We start from the raw sequence: 26,891 nt of genomic DNA on the forward strand, positions 1-26,891 counted from the left end.
TGCTTCGCCACTTGCAAAGATCTTTGCATCCTCGCTCTCCACCGGAATCGTACCGGAGGACTGGAGAGAGGCAATAGGGAAATCCCCGGCAAGTACAGACCAGTAAGTCACACGTCTGTTATCTGCAAGGTGTTAGAAAGGATTGAGGGATAGGATTTATGACCATCTGGAAGAGCATGGCTTGATTAAATGCAGTAAACATGGCTTTATGAGGGGCAGGTCACGTCTCTCAAACGTTATCGAGTTCTTTGAGGATGTGACTAGAAAAGTTGATGAGGGTCGAGCTGTGGATGTGGTGTATATGGACTTCAGCAAGGCATTTGATAAGGTTCCCCATGGTAGGCTTATTCAGAAGGTCAGGAAGAATGGGATACAGGGGAACTTAGCTGTCTGGATCCAGAACTGGCTGGCCAACAGAAGACAGCGAGTAGTCGTAGAAGGAAAATATTCTGCCTGGAAGTCAGTGGTGAGTGGTGCTCCACAGGGCTCTGTCTTTGGGCCTCTACTGTTTGTAATTTTTATTAATGACTTGGATGAGGTGATTGAAGAATGGGTCAGCAAGTTTGCAGATGATACAGAGGTTGGAGGCGTCGTTGACCGTATAGAGGGCTGTTGTAGGCTGCAGCGAGACATTGACAGGATGCAGAGATGGGCTGAGAGGTGGCAGATGGAGTTCAACCTGGATAAATGCAAGGTGATGCATTTTGGAAGGTCAAATTCTAAAGCGGAGTACAGGATTAATGATAGGATTCTTGGCAGTGTGGAGGAACAGAGGGATCTTGGTGTGCAGGTACATAGATCCTTTAAAATGGCCACCCAAGTGGACTGGGTTGTTAAGAACGCATATGGTGTTTTGGCTTTCATTAACAGGGGGATTGAGTTTAAGAGTTGTGAGATCTTGTTGCAGCTCTATAGACCACAATTGGAACACTGCGTCCAGTTCTGGACGCCCTATTATAGGAAAGATGTGGATGCTTTGGAGAAGGTTCAGAGGATGCTGCCTGAACTGGAGGGCTTATCTTAAGAAGAGAGGTTGACTGAGCTCAGACTTTTTTCATTGGAGAAAAAAGGAGGAGTAAAGGGGACCTAATTGAGGTATACTAGATAATGAGAGGCATAGATAGAGTTGATAGCCAGGGACTATTTCCCAAGGCAGAAATGGCTAACACAAGGGGTCATAGTTTTAAGCTGGTTGGAGGAAAGTATAGAGGGGATGTCAGAGGTGGGTTCTTTACATAGAGTTGAGAGAGCATGGAATGCGTTGCCAGCAGCAGTTGTGGAAGCAAGGTTATTGGGAACATTTAAGAGGCTGCTGGCCATGCAGATGGTCACAGAAATTGGAGGGTGCATACATGAGGATCAATGGTCGGCACAACATCGTGGGCTGAAGGACCTGTTCAGTGCTGTACTGTTCTGTGTTCTACGAAAGAGGAAAGTTTTTTTTTGATATGCTATTTTTTTCCATAGGAGCTTTTCTCCCTCACACTCCATTTTCTCTTCAGTTGAAGTTTTAATTAATGTTAGGGTATGTTCCATAGATATTAGTAATCCTTATACAACTGGCTATTTAGCCTCCCTTCAGGCATGAATCTCGCAATTTATGTTTGCATGTGAGTCAAGATTGGAAGTAGTTACATAGGATATATGGCACAGAAATAGGCCACATGGCCCAATCAGTCCATGGTAAAATTTATACTCAAACTGAGCCTCCATCCAGCTTTCTTCAGCCATATCTATTATAAGGAAGAGTATTTCGCTATTAAACTTGCCTAGTTTCTATACTTTTTGTTTCCACATTCATACCACACTTTGGTTGAGATTTATTTTAAATTCCCCAAGTTCTCTGTCGGATTTCTTGACAGCTACCTTAAATTACTTGTTTCTAAAGACTAGTGCTAGCCTCTACTTTCTACAAGACATGTGATAGTATTGGAGAGGGCACAGAGGAGACTTACCACAAGCTTGCCTAGCTAGAGAGGTATAGTTATAAGGCTGGGGTTGTTTCCCTTAGAGCAGAGGAGAGTGACAGGGGGGAAGAAGATGGAGATGTATAATATTATCAGGGGCACAGACAGGATAGATAGGAAGAAGCTTTTCTCCCTGATAGAGTTAGAGTTGTAAAGCATGGAAACAGACCCTTGTACAACTTGTCCAAGCCAACCAGATATCCTAAATTAATTAGTCTCATTTGCTAACATTTGGCCCATGTCCCTCTAAGCCCTTACTATTTATATACCCATCCAGATACCTTTTAAATGTTGTAACCAAAAGAGAAAATGCTGGAAAATCTCAGCAGGTCTGGCAGCATCTGTAAAGGAGAGAAAAAGCTAATGTTTCGAGTCTAACTGACCCTTTGTCAAAGCCTTGACAAAGGGTCAGTTAGACTCGAAATGTCAGCTCTTTTCTCTCCTTACAGATGCTGCCAGACCTGCTGAGATTTTCCAGCATTTTCTCTTTTGGTTTCAGATTCCAGCATCTGCAGTAATTTGCTTTTATTTTAAATGTTGCACTTTGTACCAGCCTTCACCACTTCTTCTGGCAGCTTGGAGGCACACCACCCTCTGAAAATATTGTCCCTTAGATTCAAAAATCGACCTTTCCCCTCTCATCTTAAGTTTATGTCCTCGAGATATGGACTCCTCCACCTCAGAAAAAGGACCTTGTCTATTTACCCTATTCATGCCCCTCAAATTTTATAAACCTCAAAAAAAATCAAAAGGCAAATCTCAATAAAAAAACCACTACTCACGAGTGTAGAATTACAAGAAAAAAGTTACTGAAAGGGAAGAATCACCCAGATACACACAAGCATTGTAGAACGAACATGAAATAGTTTACTGAGAATGCTTAGAGCTAGGCTTATTTCCAGTAGAACAATGTGGTCTACCAACTATGTTGAAATGGCCAACAGCTTTCTGACCACAGGACCCTGACCGTTGGATAGCTGATCAACGAGATTAGACAGAACAATAGGACAGGAATCGCTGACAAAGTCGATAGCTGATTAAATAATCAAACTAAAACGAAAGCACATGAGTGACCACACTAGGAAAGGGGGCCTGACAATTGCTAGACAAGTTGTTTATTTGTGTATAAAAAGCTATAATTTGTGCTCATGGATTCCTGCAGGTCTACCTGGAACTCCTCTCCCTGTAAATGCAGGGTAACTGCTTGGTTTGTTTGAACGAGCTCCTCCAACTCAAAAGTTGTTACTGCCTCTGTGAAGGTTGTTCTTACAGTTACACTTAGTTGCTCCCCTGCTGTGAGTTCCTCCACACACTAGCCTTCTCCAAGATCAGCTGGGAATTTTGAAGTTTGTTTATTTTTCTTAAAACAATGTCAAGAAAAGACTGAAACCAAACAGCAGACAAAGTTAGATGTGCAGGTTCAGACTAGAGGGCATAGATTTAAAAGGTAAGGCGCAGAAGACATAGAGGAGGTTGGAGGAAAGTCATAGTCACCCAGAGGGGAACGAGAATCTGACACTCACTGCTAGCAAAGATGGTAGAGGCAGAAGCCCTCAACATTTAAGTAATAATTTGATGGTCACTTAAGATGCCAAGACAGAGGACAATGAGCCAAGAGCTTGAAAAAAAAATGGGATTAGAATAGTTAAGCGAGTGATTTTTCACTAGCATAGATGCAATAGACTAAAGACCTGTTTCTGTCATGTAGACTTCTGACATTTGCTCTATCTATACAATCTAGACAAATCTTCCCTGATTTTAAAGATGATCATAAAAGGTAACACCTTTTAAGTTTATTGTTCCAAAAACAAACCTCGGGTTGTCAACTGTTTTCTGATGTAAATTTATGCATTCTAGTCTCATCTTTGCATTCTCTATATGGTGACCAGAATTGCATGCAGCATGAAATGTTGTGTCCAAACAATCTAAAATGCATACACAAAATATCACATTACTGATGAGTGGAAGATAAAATTCAATAAGGTTGGGAGAGTATTATGCATTGGAAATGTACACTAAGTTTAAATAGCTAAATGTTAATGTTGAAAGAGATCTAGACAACACGTTACCAGCGAATCAATTCAGAGCAACAAATCAACAGAACAAAATCTGTTGCTGACCAATGAATGATACTGCCAATGCCTTTTTTGTTTTGCCTTCATTAGAACGAACACATGAACGTAATATTTCAAACAATTGCAAGAATTTATACGGTCAGTTCTGATGTAACATAGTTCTAGTCTCGCGTTGTAAGAAAATTGTGCAATGGCCGCCACATTTAAAGTATTTGGGCTGGAATCACATTATAGCCAATACATGCAAGGAAAATTCATATTCTACAAATAACTATCTAAATTCTTCAATCATGTTAAAGCCAATTTGTGCTGAAGAAACAATTATTATAGCAGAACTGACTACACTACAAAAGGAAAGGGTGTAGGTTGGTTGGCAAGTGACTGTGGCATTGTCTTGGACAAAACAATAGTGAACTACCTACATCCCACGGTGGCACAGTGGTTAGCACTGCTGCCTCACAGCGCCGGAGACCCGGGTTCAATTCCCGACTCAGGCAACTGACTGTGTGGAGTTTGCACGTTCTCCCTGTGTCTGCGTGGGTTTCCTCCGGGTGCTCCGGTTTCCTCCCACAGTCAAAGATGTGCAGGTTAGGTGAATTGGCCAGGATAAATTGCCCGTAGTGTTAGGTAAGGGGTAAATGTAGGGGTATGGGTGGGTTGCGCTTCGGCGGGTCGGTGTGGACTTGTTGGGCCGAAGGGCCTGTTTCCACACTGTAAGTAATCTAATCTATATGATGACATTGCATATGCTAATAAACATTTAAAACAGACATATGGTTAAGAAAGTCTATAACTTAAATAAATTCTGACCACTTTAAAATACACATTCATGGATCTATTAAGAACAAAATAATGTGAAAAGCATAACACTATACATCAGAAAAGTATAAAGATTCTTATGTTAGGCTTTGTCAATAGTTGAACCTACTTTAAGATGTCAACATTAGCCTGTTATACCTACTATACGTGCAAGTGTTACTTTGATTGGCTTTTAGCATTAAATACATTTCATTAAGGTAAATGAAATGTCCATCACAGATTAGTCCATCAGTTTAAATCTTTCTCTCCACAGTCTGTTGAAAAGTTTTATCTTCTGCTCCCCTATGCTCCCTCCCCCTGCTCCACAAGTCATACTTGTGATGACCAGTGATGTGCCTTGGTGAATTCATCTTTCATATGCTATCCTTGGTGTAATTTCAATAATGCTGCAAGCATCAGGAAACCATCATTGCTATGTGCATAAGCAATTGCCCAATAAATTCCTGTTCTGGCAATACCTTGTACACAGTAGTCAGATACAAAGCTTTACCTACTACATATGTGAAGTAAGCACAATCAGAGAATGGACACTCGCTTCAGTTATCATTAAGGTACTTAAACATTTTTCACAGCCTGAATAATGAAAAACAAAGTCCACATCCAAATTTGCTGATGATGCAAAGTAAGGAGACATTGTAGACAACATAAATGATAGCATAAAATTATAAAGGGATATTGACAGACCAAGTGAAAAGGCAAAACTGTGGTAGATGATGTTCAAGTAAGAAGTTTGAGGTTATCCCTTTTGAACTGAGAAAGGATAGATAGGGTACTTACTAAAATGGTAAATGAAGTTAAAAACAGTGGATGTTCAAAGATACTTGCAGGTTTAGATGAATAGATCTTTAAAATGTCAGCACGGTGGCTCAGTGGTCAGCACTGCTGCCGCACAGGATCGATTCCCGCCTCAGGTGACTGTGTGGCATTTGTACATTCTCCCCTGTCTGCATGAGTTTCCTCCAGGTGTTCTGGTTTCCTCTCACAATCCAAAGATGTGCAGGTCAGGTGAATTGGCCATGCTAAATTGCCCCATAGTGTCAGGTGCATTAGTCAGGGGTAAACATAGGGTAGGGGAATGGATCAGAGTGGGTTATCCTTCGGAGGGTCAGTGTGGACTTGTTGCGTTGAACAGCCTGTTTCCATACTGTAGGGAATCTAATCTTAAAAAAAAAAGCCAATGGAATGTTGGCTTTTATATTGAGAGTACTAGAGTGCAAAGATGCAGAGATTATGCTGTAGTTATACAAAACCCAGTTAGACCCCACTAGGAGTACTATGACCAGACCTGGGCACCACACCTTAGAAAGGATATATTGATACTGTAGGGAATAAAACAGACATCAGGGGTTATGAGGAGAGATTATACAAATTTTCTGCAGAATTTCAAAAGGTTAAGTTATGACCAAATTCTTCAAGATTTAACAGTAAAAAACATGGTAAAGATAAACTATTTCTTCTAGTTAGGGATGCAGAAAAAGGCTCAAATGGAGGTAAATGGGCTACTCATGTTCCTATACTGGCAAGAAATGATATTTGGCACAAAGATGTCTCTGCACTCAAACAACCAGGAACACCAAAAGGTAGCCATGCTTGTTTTTTTTATGCATTGCTCAAGTATAAAACATTAAACTAAACTTTCAACATGATGTCGGAGGTAAAGTTCCCACTAATTTTGCATATATTGAAAATAATAATGCATTTTATTACTCAATCAGCCAGTGATAAGGCTGCACAGTAAAGTGGTTAACTCAGAACTGTTTGGTAAGTTACTTAGTTTAAGGTCAATTAAGGATTGGTAACTGGTACCAGCCCTGCCAGCAAAGCTTGCATCCACGAAGAAATAAAGTTGGTGGAAGTTTGGATTTTGAACAGCACATAGTACTATTTAAAATAACCTGGAAAATTCAATGGCATTACTCGGTCAGGGAGTCCAGAACTAGAGGGCATAGGTTTAGGGTGAGATGGGAAAGACAGAAGAGGAGACCTAAGGGGCAACTTTTTCCACACAGAGGGTGGTACAGGTATGGAATGAGCTGCCAGAGGAAGTGGTGGAGGCTGGTACAATTGCAACATTTAAAAGGCATTTGGATGTGTATATGAATAGGAAGGGTTTGGAGGGATTTTGACCGGATGCTGGCAGGTGTGGCTAGGTTGGGTTTGGATATCAGTTCGGCATGGACAGGTTGGACCAAAGGGTCTGTTTCCATGCTGTACATCTCTGACTATGACTTCAGATACCTTGAAGCAGATGTACTGTTCTGTAGTGGGCATCTGAAAAATTATGAATACTGGGACAAAGCTAAATATTAAGTTTTAACTATCATAAAAATAAGATTTTACACATTAACTCTCAAAAATTGTACAAACAAATGAAACTTAGTACCTCAGTTAATTGTTTTGTTTGAAGTCTGAACTTTCACCAACTTCATTTTTTCATGGGATGCAAGCTTCACTGGTAAGACTAGCATTTGTTGCCAATTCCTAAGTGAACTCAAACTGAGAGACTTACCAGTTGTGAGTTAACCACTTTTCTGTGCAGCTGGACCCACATGTAGGTCCTGATGAAGGGCTTTTGCCCGAAATGTCGAATTTCCTGTTCCTTGGATGCTGCCTGACCTGCTGCGCTTTAACCAGCAACACATTTTCACCACATGTAGGTCAGACCAGGTAAGGATTCCTTCCCAGTAGGATGTTTGTGGACCAGATAGTAATGGTAACCACGAAACTAACTTTCAATTCCAGACTTTAAAAATTTGACTTCAAATTCATCATGGTGGGCTTTGAAACCATATCCTCACAACATTAGTCAGGGCTTCTGGAGTACTTGTCGAATTACATTACCACGACACCGCTGGACCAGACCCCTCTCAAAAATGTTTTAAAGAACAGAGTGTCTAGGCTAACGTTTTCTTATTTTTAAAAGGTAGATGTGAAGGGAGTGTTCCATATGTGAGGCAACTGGTCAAACTACTCGACATTAAACAAAATAAGTTATTTAAACACTATAGTAGGAATAACAAATGAATAATAGATAAAGTACGAAATACTAATTAACTGTTCCAATATAATCACATTCCATTAAGACATCCCTTGGCAAAAAGGCAAATTCAGACAGATTGTTACATGACTTGGGATGTGTGGATTGGAAAAACAGGCTTCAAGAGAAGAACACTAATGAGATGTGGGGATTGTTCAAGGAGCAGCTACTACGTGTCCTCGATAAGTATGTACCAGTCAGGCATGGTGTAAAGGGCCTTGTGAGGCAGCCGTGGTTTAGTAAGGAATTGGAATCCCTTGTGAAAGGGAAGAAGGCGGCATATGTAAAGATGAGGCGTGAAGGTTCAGTTGGGGCGATAGAGAGTTATAAGGTAGCCAGGAAGGATCTAAAGGAGAGAGCTAAGAGAAGCGAGAAGGGGACATGAAAAGTCTTTAGCTGGTAGGATTAGGGAAAACCCAAAGGCTTTCTATAGGTATGTCAGGAATAAAAGGATGACTAAGGTAGGTATCGGTCCAGTCAAGGATAGTAGTGGGAAGTTGTGTGTGGAGGCGGAGGAGATTGGAGAGACACTAAATCAATACTTTTCATCAGTATTCACTCAGGAACAGGACACTGTTGCTGATGTGAATATGGAGTCACAAATGATTAGAATGGATGGCCTGGAAATATGCAGGGAAGAGGTTCTGGGAATATTGGAGAGGATGAAAATAGATAAGTCTCCTGGGCCTGATGGCATTTACCCTAGGATCCTCTGGGAAGCTAGGGAGGAGATAGCAGAGCCATTGGCCTGGATTTTTATGTCGTCATTGTCAACGGGAATAGTACCAGAGGACTGGAGGATAGCGAATGTGGTCCCCTTGTTCAAGAAAGGGAGTAGGGATAGCCCTAGTAACTATAGGCCAGTGAGTCTGACTTCAGTGGTGGGCAAAGTCTTAGAGAGAATGGTAAGGGATAAGATTTATGAACATCTGGATAGGAATAACGTGATCAAGGATAGCCAGCATGGTTTTGTGAAGGGCAGGTCGTGCCTCACAAACCTTATTGAGTTCTTTGAGAAGGTGACTAAGGAAGTGGACGAGGGTAAAGCAGTAGATGTTGTGTATATGGATTTTAGTAAGGCGTTCGATAAGGTTCCCCATGGTAGGCTAATGCTAAAACTACGGAGGTATGGCATTGAGGATACATTAGAGGTTTGGATTAGGAATTGGCTGGCTGGAAGGAGACAGAGGGTAGTAGTTGATGGACTATGTTCATCTTGGAGTGCAGTTACTAGCGGTGTACCACAAGGATCTGTTTTGGGACCATTGCTTTTTGTTATCTTTATAAATGATCTAGAGGAAGGGCTTGAAAGCTGGGTAAGCAAGTTTGCAGATGACACAAAAGTCGGTGGAGTTGTGGATAGTGAGGAAGGAAGTGGTAGGTTACAGCGGGATATAGATAAGTTGCAGAGCTGGGCAGAAATGTGGCAAATGGAATTCAATGTAGCTAAGTGTGAAGTCATTCACTTTGGTAGGAGTAACAAGAAGATGGATTACTGGGCTAATGGTAGGCTACTTGGTAGTGTGGATGAGCAGAGGGATCTTGGTGTCCATGTACACAGATCTCTGAAAGTTGCCACCCAGGTAAATAGTGCTGTGAGGAAGGCATATGGTGTACTGGGCTTTATTGGTAGAGGAATTGAGTTCCGGAGTCCTGAGGTCATGTTGCAACTGTATAAGACTCTGGTGCGGCCTCATCTGGAGTATTGTGTGCAGTTTTGGTCGCCATACTATAGGAAGGATGTGGAGGCATTGGAACGAGTGCAGAGGTGGTTTACCAGGATGTTGCCTGGAATGGTAGGAAAATCTTATGAGGAAAGGCTGAGGCACTTGGGGCTGTTCTCATTGGAGAAGAGAAGGTTTAGGGGAGATTTGATAGAGGTGTATCAGATGATTAGGGGTTTAAGATAGGGTCGACCCTGAGAACCTTTTACCGCTAATGGAGTCAGGTGTTACTAGGGGACACAGCTTTAAACTAAGGGGTGGTAGGTATAGGACAGATGTTAGGGGTAGATTCTTTACACAGCGGGTTGTGAGTTCATGGAATGCCCTGCCAGTAGCAGTGGTGAACTCTCCTTCTTTATGGTCATTTAAGCGGGCATTGGATAGGCATTTGGAAGTTATTGGGCTAGTGTAGGTTAGGTAGGATTCGGTCGGCGCAACAGAGGGCCGAAGGGCCTGTACTGCGCTGTATCTTTCTATGTTCTATGAAGTTCTCAAATCCAGGTTGAATTTTCTCGTGATGATTTTTCTAAGTGTAGCAGCCAAGAAATATTCAATGAAATCTCAAACTCTTTTGAGTGCCCAAATAGCTTCTGAAGTTACTGAAAAAAATCAAAACCCAGAAATCTGGATCGGAGAGAGAGTTGGCCACATCCATTTTCCAACTTAAAGAACCTAAAGGCCTCACAAGTTGTTTACTTAGCAGCAGCCAGTTTGCTGCCTCTGCCTTAAACACCCTCTTAAAAACAAAAAAGGTCAAAATAACCTTCTACAATGACAGCAATGTCACACTACCATCTCCCAAATAGTTGAAATGAAAAAAGGTAAAATATATACACATAAATGTACAAATCAAAACATGGGACATCCCATGTCTTATGGGTAAATGCAGTTACATATACCACCACCTGTGGTCACAAACTGTGCAAAAGTAAATGACTGGAAAAATCTCAACAATAATCCTGGTTTTATGCAGACTTCACTACCCTCACCTTGACCAGCAACAGAAGTGCACCCTCGAGCTGAGTGCTATTATGTGGAAATCAGACAGTATTCTAATTTCTATTTATTGCATATTATGTAATAGTCCATGTCAAAATTAGGTTGAACAAAACTCAATGTGATAACGTCATAATCTTTGACTGAAGAATCACAATCTTGATTGAGATTGCAATGGGGTCAGAAATTACATCTAGACCCCTACAAATTCAAGTAATGAAGTCAATGTCTCATGTACATATTGTTATCATGCAATAAACTAACTCTTGCTATTTACGGCAAGAATCTCTTCTTGGTAAGACTCATAAGTGGTCTATACTCTCACTAATAATTAGGCAGACCCTTAAACTGAGCCTAGAGAGGATGCTTGGTGTGGGTGTCTCTTGTGGCACAGTAGCAATATCCCTGCCTCTGGGCCAGGAGGCTGCGTTCCCTACCTGCCCCACTGTCAAAACATGTCAGAACAGCTTGAAAACAAAAAGCTACCGGGTACTGATGGCAGCACTTACTACAACCATCCAGTTATGATAATAGCCAAATATGACATTAAAAACTACAGTGAACATAAAACAGTTAAGTTCTTTTTTTGCCCCTTAAGGATTAATATAAAACTGTGGAAGTGGTAAATGTACAATTTCCTTTTATTTGTCTAAAGGGTTAAATTGGTTTCACAAACTTACTTTGTCCCTCTTTAACATCAGATTCAGTTAAGCATAGTTCCTTAATTGAAATGATCTATGGCAGCAACCTTAAAAGTTATCCGAGTGTCTTCTTTCATGAGAAAACATTTTGGTTGCTATTTGATACTTGCTGGTTGTAGTAATTTACTGAGGAGGGAACATTAACTCCATTTCTGTCCATTGTATTTTTCTGTGTCATGACACATTCTGCTTTGGATTAGATTAGATTAGATTACTTACAGTGTGGAAACAGGCCCTTTGGCCCAACAAGTCCATACCGACCTTCCGAAGCGCAACCCACCCATACATTTACCCCTTACCTAACACCACGGGCAATTTAGCATGGCCAATTCACCTGACCCGCACATCTTTGGACTGTGGGAGGAAACCGGAGCACCCGGAGGAAACCCACGCAGACACGGGGAGAACGTGCAAACTCCACACAGTCAGTCGCCTGAGTCGGGAATTGAACCCGGGTCTCAGGTGCTGTGAGGCAGCAGTGCTAACCACTGTGCCACCGTGCCGCCCACTGGAGAAGATTTATAGCTCAAGTTGTGGATCAGTTGTAAGTTTGCTCACTGAGCTGGTAAATTTGTTCTCAGACGTTTCATTACCATGCTAGGTAACATCACCAGCGACCCTCTGATGAAGTGCTGGTATTCTGTCCCGCTGGCTGTTTATGTACTTTGGTCTTTTGTGGTGGGTGATATCACTTCTGCTTCTTCTTCTGAGAAGGTTGGTAAATGGCGTCCAAACTGATTTGTTAATGGAGTTACAATTTGAATGCCAGGCTTCTAAGAATTCCTGTGTGTGTCTTTGTTTAGCCCATCCCAGGATGGATGTATTGTCCCATTTGAAATGGTATCCTTCTTTGTTTGTGTGTATAGATTCTACAGATAGTTGGTCATGTCTTTTGGTGGCTCGTTGGTGTCATGTCCCCTGGTGATTAGTTTTCAGCCCGTCTGTCCAACGTAATGTTTGTTGCAGTCCTTGTAGGGTACTTTGCATGTAACATTCATTCTGCTGGTCGTTGCTATGGGGTCCTTTGCATCCATCAGGAGCTGTTTCAGTGTGGTGTGGTGGTAGGTTTGTGGGCTACCACGATGCCTAGGGGGTCAGAGTAGTCTAGTTGTCATCTCAGCGATGTCTTTAACGTATGGCAGGATAGCTAGAGTCTCTAGTCATGTTGTGTCTTCTTGTTTAGGTATCGGCAGACTGTGCTTAAATCAGGTACCCGTTGTTCCGGAATACATTGTACCAGGGGTTTTATCTAGGCTTCTTGCAGTTCCTGGGTGCTGAAGTGTTTTGTGGCTCATTTAAGTAATGTTCTGAAGCAGCTCCATTTGTGGGTTAGTATGATTGCTCTGTAGTTGAGTATCTGGTCAGTGTGTGTGGTTTTCTTGGAGGTGCTGCTCCTCAGCTCTCCATTAGGTTTTCGTTCTACTGTGACATCTAGGAAGGGGTGTATGTTGTTGTTGTTCTCTTCCTCTCTCATAAGCTTTATCCCAGTAAGGACGTTGCTTATGCTTTGATGAGTTTCTAATAAGATGTTGCATTTTGTGATGACAAAGAGCTTCCCACTATCCAGCCCAAGCTTTGGGTCCTTTATGTGGAAAACATCTTTCTCATCACAAAATGCAACAAATTAGAAAAAACCCACTAACACAAACAACATCCTCATTGGTATAAAAGTTCACTAGAGACAAAGACAACAACACTCTCCTTCCTAGATGTCACATTAGAACAAAAAACCAGTGGAGAGCTGTAGACCAGCATTTACAGAAAAGCCACACACATAACTACATTTCTGATCATCTCAACACCCACAAATGGAACTGCATCAGAACATTATTTAAATGAGCCACAACACACTTCAGCACCTAGGAACTATGAGAAGCCAAGGAAAAACATCTATACAACACATTCAGGAAAGGGTACCCGATCAGCGCAGTCCACCGATTCCTACACAACAGGCCTAAACAAGACGACAACATGACCAGAGACTTTAGCTGCCCTGCCATACATTAAAGGCATCTTGGAGATGACTAGACTACAAACCTAACCTTACACTGAAACAGCTCCTGATGAATTTAAATGATCCCATACCAACAACCAGCAGAATGAATGTCATATACAAATACCTTGCATGGACTGCAACAAACATTATATTGGACAGAAAAGGTCGCAAGCTAGCCACCAGGGGACAGGAGAACCAAGTAGCCATCAAAAGACATGATCAATTATCATTAGTATCCATACACACAAACAAAGCGGGACACCAGTTCGACTGGTACAATACACCCATCCTGGGACAGGCTAAGCAAAGACACACACAGGAACTCAGAGGCCTGGCATTCAAACTGTAACTGCATTAACAAACATAATCGATTTGGACCCTATTTACCAACTTTTAAGAACCGTAAGTGATATCACCCACCACAGACAAAGACACACAAATAGAAAGCGGGACTGAACACCAACGCTTTATTGGATGCTGACTGATGATGTTACCTAGCATGGTGACAAAACATCGGAGAACACATTTACCGGCTCAACGAGCAAACTTACAACCCGACATTCCGCTCTAACAGCATACAAAAGAAAAGACAAGACATTTTAAAAACAACATTACGTCCTCTGTGATTAAATTTTGTAACTCTTCACAATATAATTTTACTTGTGTAACAGCCATTCAAACAGCAGAATGTTTCACAGGATTCAATTCATCCAGTGAAGTAAATATCATTGATTGTGTTCATCTGGAGCATTCAAACATACATGCTGGCAAGGTTACGCAAGTGATCATCTTCCAGTAAAATTATATATTATGTTTTGGAAGAAATGAAAGTTATCTAAATGAATTATAAAATGGGCACTTTGACGCTCCTACTTAGCAAACAAACGAACATCTAGTTAGTGAAGGTGTCTGACATATAACTATGGTTCATCATTCATTCTGATAAAGGAAAACTTCATTCAAAAAGCACAGTTGTGTTATTGCTAAAGTGAACTAGAATTAAAAATGACAAATTCTTCTGGTCTCCAAGTGATTTTAAAAGTTTTTCCTTGTTAAAATGGGATCACAATTCCATGGACGCTGGCAGCTGTTTCTCAGCCCTGGAATTTTTGTTGACTTCACCTTTTCATTTACCAACAACCCAAATTGTTGCCATAGGTGAAACCAACACAGCATAGACCAGGCAATGAACTCAAGACTCTCTCTGTATTATGAAATAAGCCTTTCAAACTCACTTCTGCTCTCACAAAAAGGAATGCAAAAGTTCAAAAGCTTTCTCTACACAATGACCTAAAATGTATTCTAGCATTTTCTGTGTTTGAATGAACATTGGTAAACAAAGTCAGTTGTACTGCAATTCTTTGATAGAAAACACCCACAATAGAAATCTAGGCCACTAGATTCTATGACAGTGCAATGTAAGATTTTGAATCATGCTGTTGCTATTTCAGATCCCTACATCTCAAAGTTCAGGACTTTTATAAATTTTGAAAAATTTTTGCAAGTCACATTAAACAAAAATCCACCATTGCTGAATTTATACAGCATCTGTAACATAATAAAACAGGGAAGACAAATGAACAAAATTTGACTCAAAACATACAGAGAGACAGAGCAAGCACGCGAGAGAACCCTAAACTGACAAAGCTTGGAGCCCTCCTTTGGTCGACTGGCTGGTGAGTAAAAATAAGTAGCGTCAAGGCAATTGAATGTGAAAACAAAGATGATACTAATAAAATTGGACCAGGAGCCTACTCAGTTCAGAAAACAAAGGAATCATGAGGGAACTGGTGCAGACTAACAGTAGCAAATGTCATACAGTTTGACAAAGGAATAGGCATGATGGGTCAACAATTTAACTAAGATTACAATTAAGATTAATATTATCTGCCACAGCACAAGTATCAAAACTATTAAGAAAATTAAAACCAGTTCATGCTCAACTTTGTAGCACTGCTGCTTTTGCCATAGACAGTAGCAAATATTCTGCTCTTGACGAGTCACAGAATAGTTATGAAAAAGCCAAATTTGGATTGCCATTCCTTTTTTACTAAACGATGTTGCATGATAATAAGCAGTCCTCAAAGACCATAAAAATATTTATTTATTAGCTACTTTGACAATTGTCACACATACCAAAGATTTTTCAGCTTTTAATAACAGCAGCTATTTTGTACAGACTAAGCTGCCACAAACTACAATGTAATAATTACCACATTGAAAGATAAGGATAAAAATTTGCTGGAACATTGGGGTAACTGCCCTCCACTTCTGAGATAGTACCTTAGAATCTTTTACATCCAACTGTGGGGGCAAATGAAGCCTCATTTTAAACATCACATTTGAAAGATTGCATCTTGCTCAGTATTATATTTTTTGGAAGTGCTGGAAAATAGTACAAACTCAAACTTATCCAATTCAGAGGATACTAACCAGTGAGCTGATAGCGACGAGAAATTTAATTAAACTTAGATTCACTTTTCATTTTCTCTACTACTCCTACTGCAGGTATCAGCAGAAGCAACAGCACCAACATCACTAATAAGGTTCAGACCGAAAATGTGCAAACCAAACTGCGTTAGCTCTTCCTTCTCCTTGTGTTTCTGGAAATAAGCAGTGAAGAAGGCTTGTAGCTGTGTCTATCTACTCAATAAAACCAACTGAATCTGGCTGCCCTCTAGTGTTACACCTGAATAAAATATATTCAATTCATCTTTCGCTTTACATCGATTCTAGTTGTACACAAATAGCATCTTATTAAGGAAGGATTTGTGATAATATTTGAATTGATCATGCCTTCTTTCCACTCTCGAAGCAAGATGTTAATTCAGCTTTGAAAGCTGTGCTAATTTCATACACAGTAAAACAATCATGTGCTGTATAAAAAGTGACAACAAAAGCAAGCATTAAAGTACACATCTTCAGCCCACTCCACTGGAGCCAGATGTTTGGCAGTTCATTCAAGTTAGTTCCATTCTTCTGTTCTTTCTCCAGAGCTCGGTCATTCTTTTTCCTTTATGTATTATCCAATTATATTTTACAAGTTATTTAATCTGCCGCGAGCAGTGTATTCTAGAATACAACTCACTCACTCAGTGAAAGTAACATTTCCTAATGTAGTCTCAGGCTCGTTTTCTAGTCTTAAAATTTGAAACCTCTGGTTACTGACCCTTATGCTGCTAGGTATAATTTTACCTTATTTATTCCATCAAATCATAAGTTCACTGATAATAGGACTGTAGTAGGTCTCATTAGCAGGAATGATAAATCAGCATACAAAGAAGATATGCAGCAGTTAACAGACTGGTGCAGAGCCAACCAGTCTCTGAATGTGGACAAAACAATAAGAGATGGTTGTTGACTTGAGAAGGGCTCAGAATGACCACTCCCCCACTGGACATCAACAGCTCTCCTGTAGAGATCATGAAGAGCACCAAATTTCTTGGCATCCACCTGGAGAGAATCTCACCTGGTCCCTCAACATCAGCTTCATGGCCAAGAAAGCGTCTCTACTTTCTGGGCAGGTTGAGGAAAGCCCATCTTCCATCCCACATCCTCACTATATTCTACAGAGGATTCATTGACAGTACTCCGAGCTGCTGCATCACGAGTTTGAGAATTGCACCATCTCAGAATGTAAGACCCTACAACGGTTAGTGAGGACAGCTGAGAAGATCATCAGGGTCTCTTTCCTCCATCACAGACATTTACACCACATGCTGCAATCTGCCAGTCTGAGAGCATTGTGAAAGACTCCACACATCCCACACTCAAAACTCTTTTCCCATCTGCAGAAGGTACTGGAACATTCGGTCTCTCACGGCTAGACTGTGCAAGTTTCTTCCCTAGCATCACACAGAATTCAGCCTCCTGAATACTTAATGATCACACTTTATTCCATCTGAAATTCGTTGCAAGACTTGGAGTTACTGCTAAAACAATTTTTTTTAAATTAATGTTCATTCCTTATTACACTGTAGTTTGTTATTGTTCATATAGCACCTTGGCCCTGAAGGAATATTGTCTCGTTTTTACCATATCAATCGTACTTGGTAGAAATGACAAATAAAACTACTCTTGATTTGATGACTTTGAACACCTCACTCAAATCTTCTGCTTTAAGAAGCCCATCAGCATCAATCTCTCCAGTACCTTACCACAGTGCTATTGTAGAAAATATTGTACTCTCTCCAAGGCCTTAACATAAATCTTTCTATCCATCACTCCAACCAAACTAATTGGTAGGAATAGGAATAACCTAAGAATTATAACTCTAGCAGTGCACGAAAGGGAGAAAAACAATACTAAAAACTGAGCATTCAAGAATAAAAATGCGTACGCCTTTGGCTGTTCCTTTTATAAATGTCACTTCGCTTTCATCTAGTGGTCATTGAGTCAGATACAAAAGATATTTTACACTGCATCTGGTTGCGGTATTTCTGACTGGGGCATGAACATAGAACAGTGCAGGCCCTTCGACCCTCGATGCTGGGCTGACCTTTTATCCTATTCGAAGATCAAAATAACCTACATATCCTTTATTTCACTTTCATCCATGTCCCTATCCAACAGTTGCTTAAATGTCCCTAGTGTAGCTGACTCTCCTACCACTGCTGGCATTCCACGCACCCACCACTCTGAAAAGAACTTATCTCCCCTGAACCTTCCACAAATCCATTGCTTTGGTGGGCGGCACGGTGGCACAGTGGTTAGCACTGCTGCCTCACAGCGCCTGAAGACCCGGGTTCAATTCCCGACTCAGGCGACTGACTGTGTGGAGTTTGCACGTTCTCCCCGTGTCTGCGTGGGTTTCCTCCGGGTGCTCCGGTTTCCTCCCACAGTCCAAAGATGTGCGGGTCAGGTGAATTGGCCATGCTAAATTGCCCGTAGTGTTAGGTAAGGGGTAACGTAAGGGTATGGGTGGGTTTCGCTTCGGCGGGTCGGTGTGGACTTGTTGGGCCGAAGGGCCTGTTTCCACACTAAGTCTAATCTAATCTAAAAAAAAAATCACCTTAAAATTATGCTCTCTTGTGATAGTCATTTCTGTTCTTGGAAAAAGTCTCAGAGTATTCACTCTATCTTAGATATGCCTCTCAACATCTTGTACACCTCTAATCTGCCTTCACTCCAATGAGAAAAGCCTGAGCCCCCTCAACCTTTCTTCATAAGACATGCCCTCCAGTCCAGGCAGCATCCTGGTAAGTCTCCTCTGTACCCTCTCTATAGGAAAGACACGATTGCTTTAATGAGGTGACCAGAACTGAACACAACATTCCAAGTGTGATCTAACCAGAGGTCCACTGAGATGTAGCATAATCTCATGGCTCAAAATCAATCCCTGCCAATGAAAGCCAACACCTGATAAGCCTTCTGAATAATCCTAATAAATTGGGTGACAGCTTTAAGGGATCTATCAACATGGACCCCAAGATTCCTCTGTTCCTCCACACCTCCAAGAATCCTGCCTTTAACTCTGTATTCAATTTTGACCTTCCAAAATGAATCGCTTCACATGTTTCCAGATTGAACTCCATCTGCCACTTCTCAGTCCAGCTTTACATCCTGGCAATGTCCTGGTGTAACTTACAAACAGCCCTCCATACTGTCCACAACTCCACCAACCTTTTTTCAAATCACCAGAACTTACTAACTTACTCTTTCACTTCCTCATCCAAATCATTTATAAAAATCACAAAGAGCAGAGGTTCCAGAACAGATCCCTGCAGAACACCACTGGTCACCGAACTTCTGGCTGAATACCATTTACTACTACCACCCTCTGTCTTCTATGGGCCAGCCAATTCTGTATCCAGACAGCCAGACTCCCCTCTATCCCATGCCTCCTTACTTCCTGAAGGAGTCTACGGAGGGCAAACTTATCAAGCACCTTGCTAAAATTCATATACACAACATCCATTGCTCTTCAATGTGTTTTGTCACATCCTCAAATTATTCAATAAGGCTTGAGGCATGACCTGCCCCTCTCAAAGCTATGCTAACTAACTCTAATCAAACTATGGTTTTCCAAATAATCATAAATCCTGTCTCAGAATCCTTTCCAACAGTTTGCCCACCACAGACATAAGACTGACTGGTGTGTAATTCCCAGGATTATTCCTATTTCCTTTCTTGAACAAGGGAATAACATTTGCCACACACCAATTGTCTGACAGTACTCCTCCAGGGGACTGTAAGGATGCAAAAATTATCACCAAAGGTGCAGCAATCTCTTCCCTCACTTCCCGTAGCAACCTTGGGTATATCCATCCGGCCCAGGGGAACATATCTATCCTCATGTTTTTCAAAATTTTCAGCACATTCTTATCATCAACCTGTTTGAGCAGATCAGCCTACTTCATACTGTCCTCACAAATGTAAAGGTCCCTCTCATTAGTGAATAGTGAAGCAAAGTATTCATTAAGAATCTCCCCTATCTCCAAGTGCAGGCACAAGTACTCTCCACTATCCCTGATCAGGCCTACCCTCACTCTGGCCATCTTCTTGTTCCTCAAGTGTAGAATACCTCCAGGTTTTCCTTATTCCTACCCGCTAAAGCTTTTTCATGCCCACTTCTAGCTCTCCTCAGTTCATTCTTCAGTTCCTCCCTGGCTACCTCTAAACTCTCGAAAGCCCTGTCTGATCTATGCCTCCTTAACCTTAAGTAAGCTTCCTTCTTCCTCCTGACTAGATGTTTCACATCCTTGTCACCCAAGCTTCCTTCACCCCTACTTGCCTCAGTTTGACAAACCTATCCAGCACCATCAGCAAGTGGTCCTGAAACAGCCACATTTCTGTTGTGCATTTTCCTGAGAACATCAGTTCCCAATTTAAGCACCCCAGTTCCTGCCTAATAGCATTTTAACTTCCCCTCCCTCAACTAAATACTTTCCCATATGGCCTTCTCCTATCCCTCTCCATGGCAATAGCAAAGTTCAGGGAGTTGTGATCACTATCACTGAAACACTCTCTCACCTCACCTGGCTCATTTGGCAATCACCAAATCTAATATGGCCTCTTCTCTAGTCTACCTATCTACATATTGAGTCAAGGATCCTTCCTGGACACCTGACAAAAACTGCTCTATCCAAAGTATTTGAACTAAGCAGTTTCTAATCAATATTAGCAAAGTTTAAAATCACCCATGACAACCCTGTTACTTCTGCACATTTCCAAAACCTGCTTCCGAATCTGCTCCTTTCCAGCACTGTTGCTATTAGGGGGTCTGTGTAAAACACCCAATAAAGTGATTGCTCCTTTCCTGTTTCTAACTTCCACCCATACTGACTATGTAGACAAACCCTCCTTGACTGCAGCTGTGATACTATCCCTGATTGGCAATGCCACTCCCTACCTCTTACTGCCACCCCTATTCCTCTTGAAACATTTAAACCCTGGAACATCCAACAATCATTTCTGCCCGTGATATCCAAATCTCCATAATGGCCACATCTTTAAAGTTCCAAATACTGATTCATGCTCTAAGTTCATAAGCCTTATTCCTAATACTACTTGCGTTAAAATAGACACATTTCAACCCATCACACTGACTGCAACTTTGCACTAACTATCTAGCCCTCCTCACAGACATTCTGCATACTGTATCTGGCTGTACACTAACTACTCCAACCTCAGATCTCTAGTTTGGTTCCCACTCCCTTGCCAATGAAGGGCTTATGCTCGAAACGTCGAATTCTCTATTCCTGAGATGCTGCCTAACCTGCTGTGCTTTGACCAGCAACACATTTGCAACAATTTAGTTTCAAACCTCTTGAAGAGCTCTCGTGAACCTCCCACCCAGGATACTGCCGATCCTCCAGTTCAGGTATAACCCGTCCTTTTTGTACAGGTCCCATCTTCTCCAGAAGGTTTCCCAATGATCCACATACTTGAAGCCCTCCAACCTACACCAGCCCTGTAGCTACGTGTTCACCTGTACTCAGTCTCTGTTCCTAACTTCACTAGCCATGGGCACCAGTAGCAATCTTGAGATTACTACTCTGTTCATCCTGCCTTTTAGCTTCCAATCTAACTTCCAATATTCTCTTTACAGATCTTCATCCCTTTCCCTAGCTATGTCATTGGTACTGATGTGTCCGATGACTTCTGGCTGCTCTCCCTCCCCCTTAAGAATCCTGTAGACTCGATCGGAGACATCCCCCACCCTGGCACCTGGGAGGCAACATACCATATAGGAGCCTTGTTCATAACCACAGAATCTCAGATCTGTTCCTTATCACTACTGCTCTCCTATTCTCCCTGCTTCCCCTTCTGAGACACAGAGCCAGACTTGGTGCCAGAGACCTGGCCACCGAGGCTTTCCCCTGATCGGACTGACACCCCCCCAACAGTATCCAAAATGGTATACTTATTGTTGAGGGGCACTGCTGCAGCAGGTTCCTGCACTGTCTGCCTATTTCCATTCCCTCTCCCGAGAGTCATCCAGCTACCTTTATCCTGTAATTTGTGTGTGATGGCCTCCTGATAACTCTTCTCGATCACCCCTTCAGCTTCCTGAATAATTCAAAGTTCAACCAGTTCCAGTGTCAACGCAGTCTGAGAGGAGCTGGAGTTAGGTGCACTTCGCGCAGGCCATCCATATCCTGCAAAAGGATTATGCAACTGCCTTAGCCTCCATCTCCTCTGCTGTAAATTGCTGAGAGATTGGATTAAGAAAGGACCAAAGCAAAAAAAGGGTTCAAACACAAATCTCTCAGTAAGGTATCACAGCTATTAAAAAGGTTATGAGCATACTGGCCATTATGTAAAGATACTAGAATTAAAAAAGGTTAATTGATTCATTTTTATCACGTACCAAGATACAGCAAAAAGTATCGTATTGCATGATATCCAGATAAATTATACCTTAGCTAAGTACATCAGAGTAATAGAATAGTATGCAGAACAGTGTTAAAACTATAGAGAAGGTGTAGAGAAAGATCAACTCTAATGCATTCGAAACAAAGGCAGAAATTGCGGAAGAAGCTCAGCTGGTCTGGCAGCATCTACAGAGACAAAGCAGAATTAACATTTTGAGTTGAGTGACCCTTCCTCCGAACTGTTGGTAACTCGGAATATGTTGGTGTATATGCAGAAGATAGTGGGGTTGGGGGGCGGGGGGGGGGAAGCAAGACAGAGATGGAGATAGGCAAGAGGGGAAGGGCAAGAAAGAGCTTGTGGGGGCGAGTGGGGTGAAGGGAAATGCAAATGGGTAGGGAACGTGTGGGGAGAATTCCCTTACCTTCTCACGATTATGAATTCAGGAATTTGAACTAATCCTTCAGTCATCTTTTACATGAGAAACATTCAAGAGACTGCATGCGCATAAAACGAGAAATGCCTGTTTTATTGGCATTTATCGTCATGTTCTGAGCAAACACTGAGCAACAAGAAACTTAGTTGTTTTTGCAGCTACTTCTTGTCATTGATGATCATGTTGCTTTAAAACCCAATGTCCACACATACCGTGTCTTCTCATTTTCTTAACATTTCTGGAGATTCAACTCTCCTTCACGATTCTCAAATCCCTTAACCAATTCGAATCTGTCAACTGTGGTGCCATGTCACCAAAATATATTTTGTAAATTATTAAACTCCTGACATCAATGTAAAATCTCAAGAAAAAAGAAATTACAGTAGAAGCTTGATAGTGTTTGTTTCTGATGAAGCTGTTCGTTCAAGGTATTTTGAGGCAGATGGTGTCATTTCAACACATTTATTCATGACAAGGTGCAAAAGAAATGCTCAGAATTATTTAAATAGAGTTCATATTTGTTCTGTGCCCTACAGCAAAACAAAAGGAAACCATCAGGACTCAACAGTGTTAAACAATCCAAGGTAAACACCTAGGACAAGCTTGGGCAAAATTCAGGAGAACAAAAATAACAGCAAAACAAGGCTGGAGAGTTTCGATCATGAAGCGAGACTAGGGTTATTTCCCCTGAAAGAGAGGAAATTGAGGTCACATGATTGGTGTAAAGAATAATGAGGGGCATTGATAGAGCAGACAGGAAGAATCTTTTTTCCTTGTTGGAGGAATCAATTACCACAGGATATTGATATAAGATAAGGGGCAGAAGGTGGTGGAAATCTGAAACTCTCTACCTGTAAGGGTGGTAGTAGCAGAAACCCTCATAACATTTTAGATAGTATTTTGGTGTGCTCGTGATAAGATGCTTAATAATACATAAATGCTTAATGATACATATTGTAGTTACTGGTTTTCTACCTTACATTGTTATGATTCTTTTCGTGGAATTTGCCAATATATAATATCACCTATAAGCATAACTGCACTAAAGGTGCATGTTGAAAGCTTCAGAGTTTATCAATACATGATGAATTTTGTGTCCCATTCGGCGTGTTTAATAATGTAAGGTATGCTAACTTGTTCTAACACATTCTGTTTTTAGAGTCATAGAGATCTACAGGACAGGATAGTGGGATAGACAGGACAGTACCACCAGACAAAAACAACTACTTAAATTTTTCTAATCCCTTATTCCTGCACTTAACCCATTAGACCATAAGACATAGGAAGTAGAAATTAGGCAATTCAGCTTTTAGAGTCTGCTCTGCCATTCAATCATGGCTGATATTTTCAGAAACCTCACAGTCACTAAACAATCTGTTTTAGTCCGAGTGTTAATGGAAATTCTATTGAAACTGAAATAGTTTTACTGATCGAAATTTCTTACCAGCAGTTAGAATTTGGACTTTCCAAGGATGTTTAACCATCATCATCTGATAGACTCGCCATGGTAATATCATTCTTTCCAGTCTGCTCAGAAAAGAATAATCAAAAATGTGCCTGTCAGGCTAATCTTTACAATGCTGGAGGGATTTTGCTTTCAAAAATACACATCAACAACACATAGCTCTGTAAAAAGACTACACTGAAATTGAAATAAATTCATAGAATTCTTACGGTGCAGGAAGAGGCCAAGTCATTGAAATCACACTAACCTTCCAAAGAGTATCCCACTCAACACAACCCCTTACCCTATCCACAAAACCTACAATTTTATCTTGGCCAATACTCCTAGCCTGCACATCCCTAGATACTATGGGACAGGTTAGAGTGTCCAATCCACCTAACCTGCACAACTTTGGACAGAGAGGAAACCGGAGTACCCAGTGGAAAACTATGGAGACATGGGCAAAATATGCCAACTCCATTCAGATAAGTTATCACTCAAGACTGGAATCAAACCTGGGTCCTGGGCACTGAGTGGTAGCAGTGCTAATCACAGAGACAATGTGCTGCCCAATACAAATTTTTTTATAAACATTAAATAGGAATTTGCTTCCAATGACTTTTTCTCATTCACATCTTCTGTAAGGGAACCTCTAGGCTATCCGATGAGTACAATAACAATCTCTGATAGCATGATTCAATGCTTTTTAAAAAAAAAACTGACAACAATCAATCACTCTTCCTGCCCTCATTTTCCCCATGCTTACTGGAAGTGAGCTTATCTCGGAGTTCTCAGTATTAAAGCTAAACACAAAAAATGAAAATGCTGGAAAGGTGAAATAAACACAAAAGGCTAGAAACACTCAGTTTCTGAGAAGATTGTATACATAACAGAATAGTCAAGATCAGAGTGGTGCTGGAAAAGCACAGCAGGTCAGGCGGCATTCAAGGAGCAGGAAAATCAACATTTGGGCAAAAGCCCTTCATCAGGAAGGACACCTCATTCCTGATGAAGGGCTTTTGCCCGAAACGTCAACTTTCCTGTTCCTCGGATGCCGCCTGACCTGCTGTGTTTTTCCAGCACCACTCTGATCTTGACTCTAATCTCCAGCATCTGCAGTTCTTACTTCTGCCTACACACCATGATAGATGACCACTTTTATTTTCCCCTAAATCGAATAATAAAACTTGGAAAAATATATCAATAGGGTTAGTTCCTGAACCCAAGAGTAATATGGATTTGAACCTTGTATGCAACTTCTCTACATCAGTAAATGGAGAATGAATAATATATCATAAAGTGCTTATTTTGATCACTGCACAATTGTTGCTATTATCAGGATAATTTGTAACAACTGAAAAACAAGATAAAAATCATTATCTGTGCACACAAGCAGTAAACTAAATCATGTTTATTACTAAAGAGATATATTTTGCTCAAAGCTTTGCATCTTGCACTGATCAGGACAATTTACAAGAAATACAAAAAAGTAAAAATAAAAACATTTATATTTTGGTACCTACTTGGTAGACAGATCATTGTGGAGCATGCAGCAGTTAATATGACTGACTTTGTTTAAACTGTAAATGAGGCAGATTGATTCCGATTTGTCAAGGCATCACAGAGAAATGGACCAGATAATCAACATCACATATTTTGTTGTATTGATTCTGGTAGCGTATGTCTTTTTGCCTGTGTATTTAATATGTAACCTCCAGTACATGCAAGTGTGCGACATCACTAGCCCAACTGACCAGTCAGACTACTTCATCTTTCAAGTAGGCATTTTACAGAGTTCGCCAATAACACAAATCATAACTTGTGCTCTGTTTCATTTCTTGCTTTAGTTTTATTTTCTATCGGCAGCGCATCTACTCTATAACTCTCCTGTCAATCAATCGTTCCTGATTTTCATGCTGTCATAGACCTTTCTTTCTGTCTTTTCAAGTCCTGAAATGTTAACGATTTCTCTTCAAATGTACTGCCAAAGCCTACTGAGTATTTTCAGGATTTCCGGTTTTATTTATAAATATTTTGGTTAAAATCAACTTTGAAATATCACAACTGTGTTAGAATGCTAGATTAAACACATAAACGTTTTATGTAATGTACTGCATATTGGCTGGTTCCCATTCTATTAGCAGAGAGCGGGGGGACGGTGTGCTGGTCAAAGTTTTTTCGCTACAGATACCGTCTGAGTTTCACAATATACCTAGTGCTAACCAGATTTTTTAAAAATCCCAAGTTGGAAAAGCATCGGTTAGTATTTCCGGGGGTTGATTCCAGACCAGGTTAATAGTTAAACTGCACAAATAACAGAAAAAGAGCAAAATTCTACAAACCTGATTTAGAACCTCTTGTAACAGCTTTCAGCTGTGCTTAGACGTCACTTCCGCTTGTTCCATGTGATCCGCAGCACATGAAAAGAATTTTGTTTCTGAAATGTTTGTTCCCATTAATAGATTTTAAATCTCCAATTATTTGCAACTCCCGCCTGCCAAATCCCAGTTAAACTATTCAGATCATGTACTCTATCCTCCACGTCCATCGCGGTCTTACTGCTATGCAGTATTTACCCTATCCCCTTTTATTTCTGAACCACCCGGCAACATCTCTGCTTCAATCATTAATTGGACAGTTAGTCCTATACTTCATTACCTTCTGTGTTACAAAAAAAATCCCGCTCTCAATCCTATATCACACACTTAATGTCATTCTGGGCTATTGAAAACATGTTTCTTTATCCCATCCTTTTTTTCTCCATCTAATCACTGATTTCACAGCAATGATGAAAAACTAATCTTATACATCAAGTGATTAGGATCTGAAATGCATTGCTACCTCAAAATTGGCAGAAGCAGATTCAATTAGATTATTATCTG

The 26,891-nt window shown here is 40.9% G+C and overlaps 1 protein-coding gene across 4 annotated transcripts in view; it reads right to left on the minus strand.

Annotated features, from left to right (window-relative positions):
• Window positions 1-26,441, minus strand: part of mpv17 (mitochondrial inner membrane protein MPV17) — a 121,137-nt gene extending 94,696 nt beyond the window's left edge. For all 4 annotated transcript variants that reach the window (XR_009647080.1, XM_060851714.1, XM_060851698.1 and 1 more), the window contains exons 1-2: window positions 26,352-26,441; window positions 24,010-24,092 (exon numbers count right to left, since the gene is read on the minus strand). Coding sequence is in view for 3 of the 4 variants with exons in the window: in XM_060851714.1 (XP_060707697.1) it covers window positions 24,010-24,082 (73 nt within the window). In the remaining variant the exon portion in view is untranslated. The remainder of the gene's footprint in view (window positions 1-24,009; window positions 24,093-26,351) is intronic.
• Window positions 26,442-26,891: the final 450 nt, after the last annotated feature.

The sequence above is a fragment of the Hemiscyllium ocellatum genome, chromosome 3, assembly GCF_020745735.1.
Source record: "Hemiscyllium ocellatum isolate sHemOce1 chromosome 3, sHemOce1.pat.X.cur, whole genome shotgun sequence".
NCBI lineage: Eukaryota > Metazoa > Chordata > Chondrichthyes > Orectolobiformes > Hemiscylliidae > Hemiscyllium > Hemiscyllium ocellatum.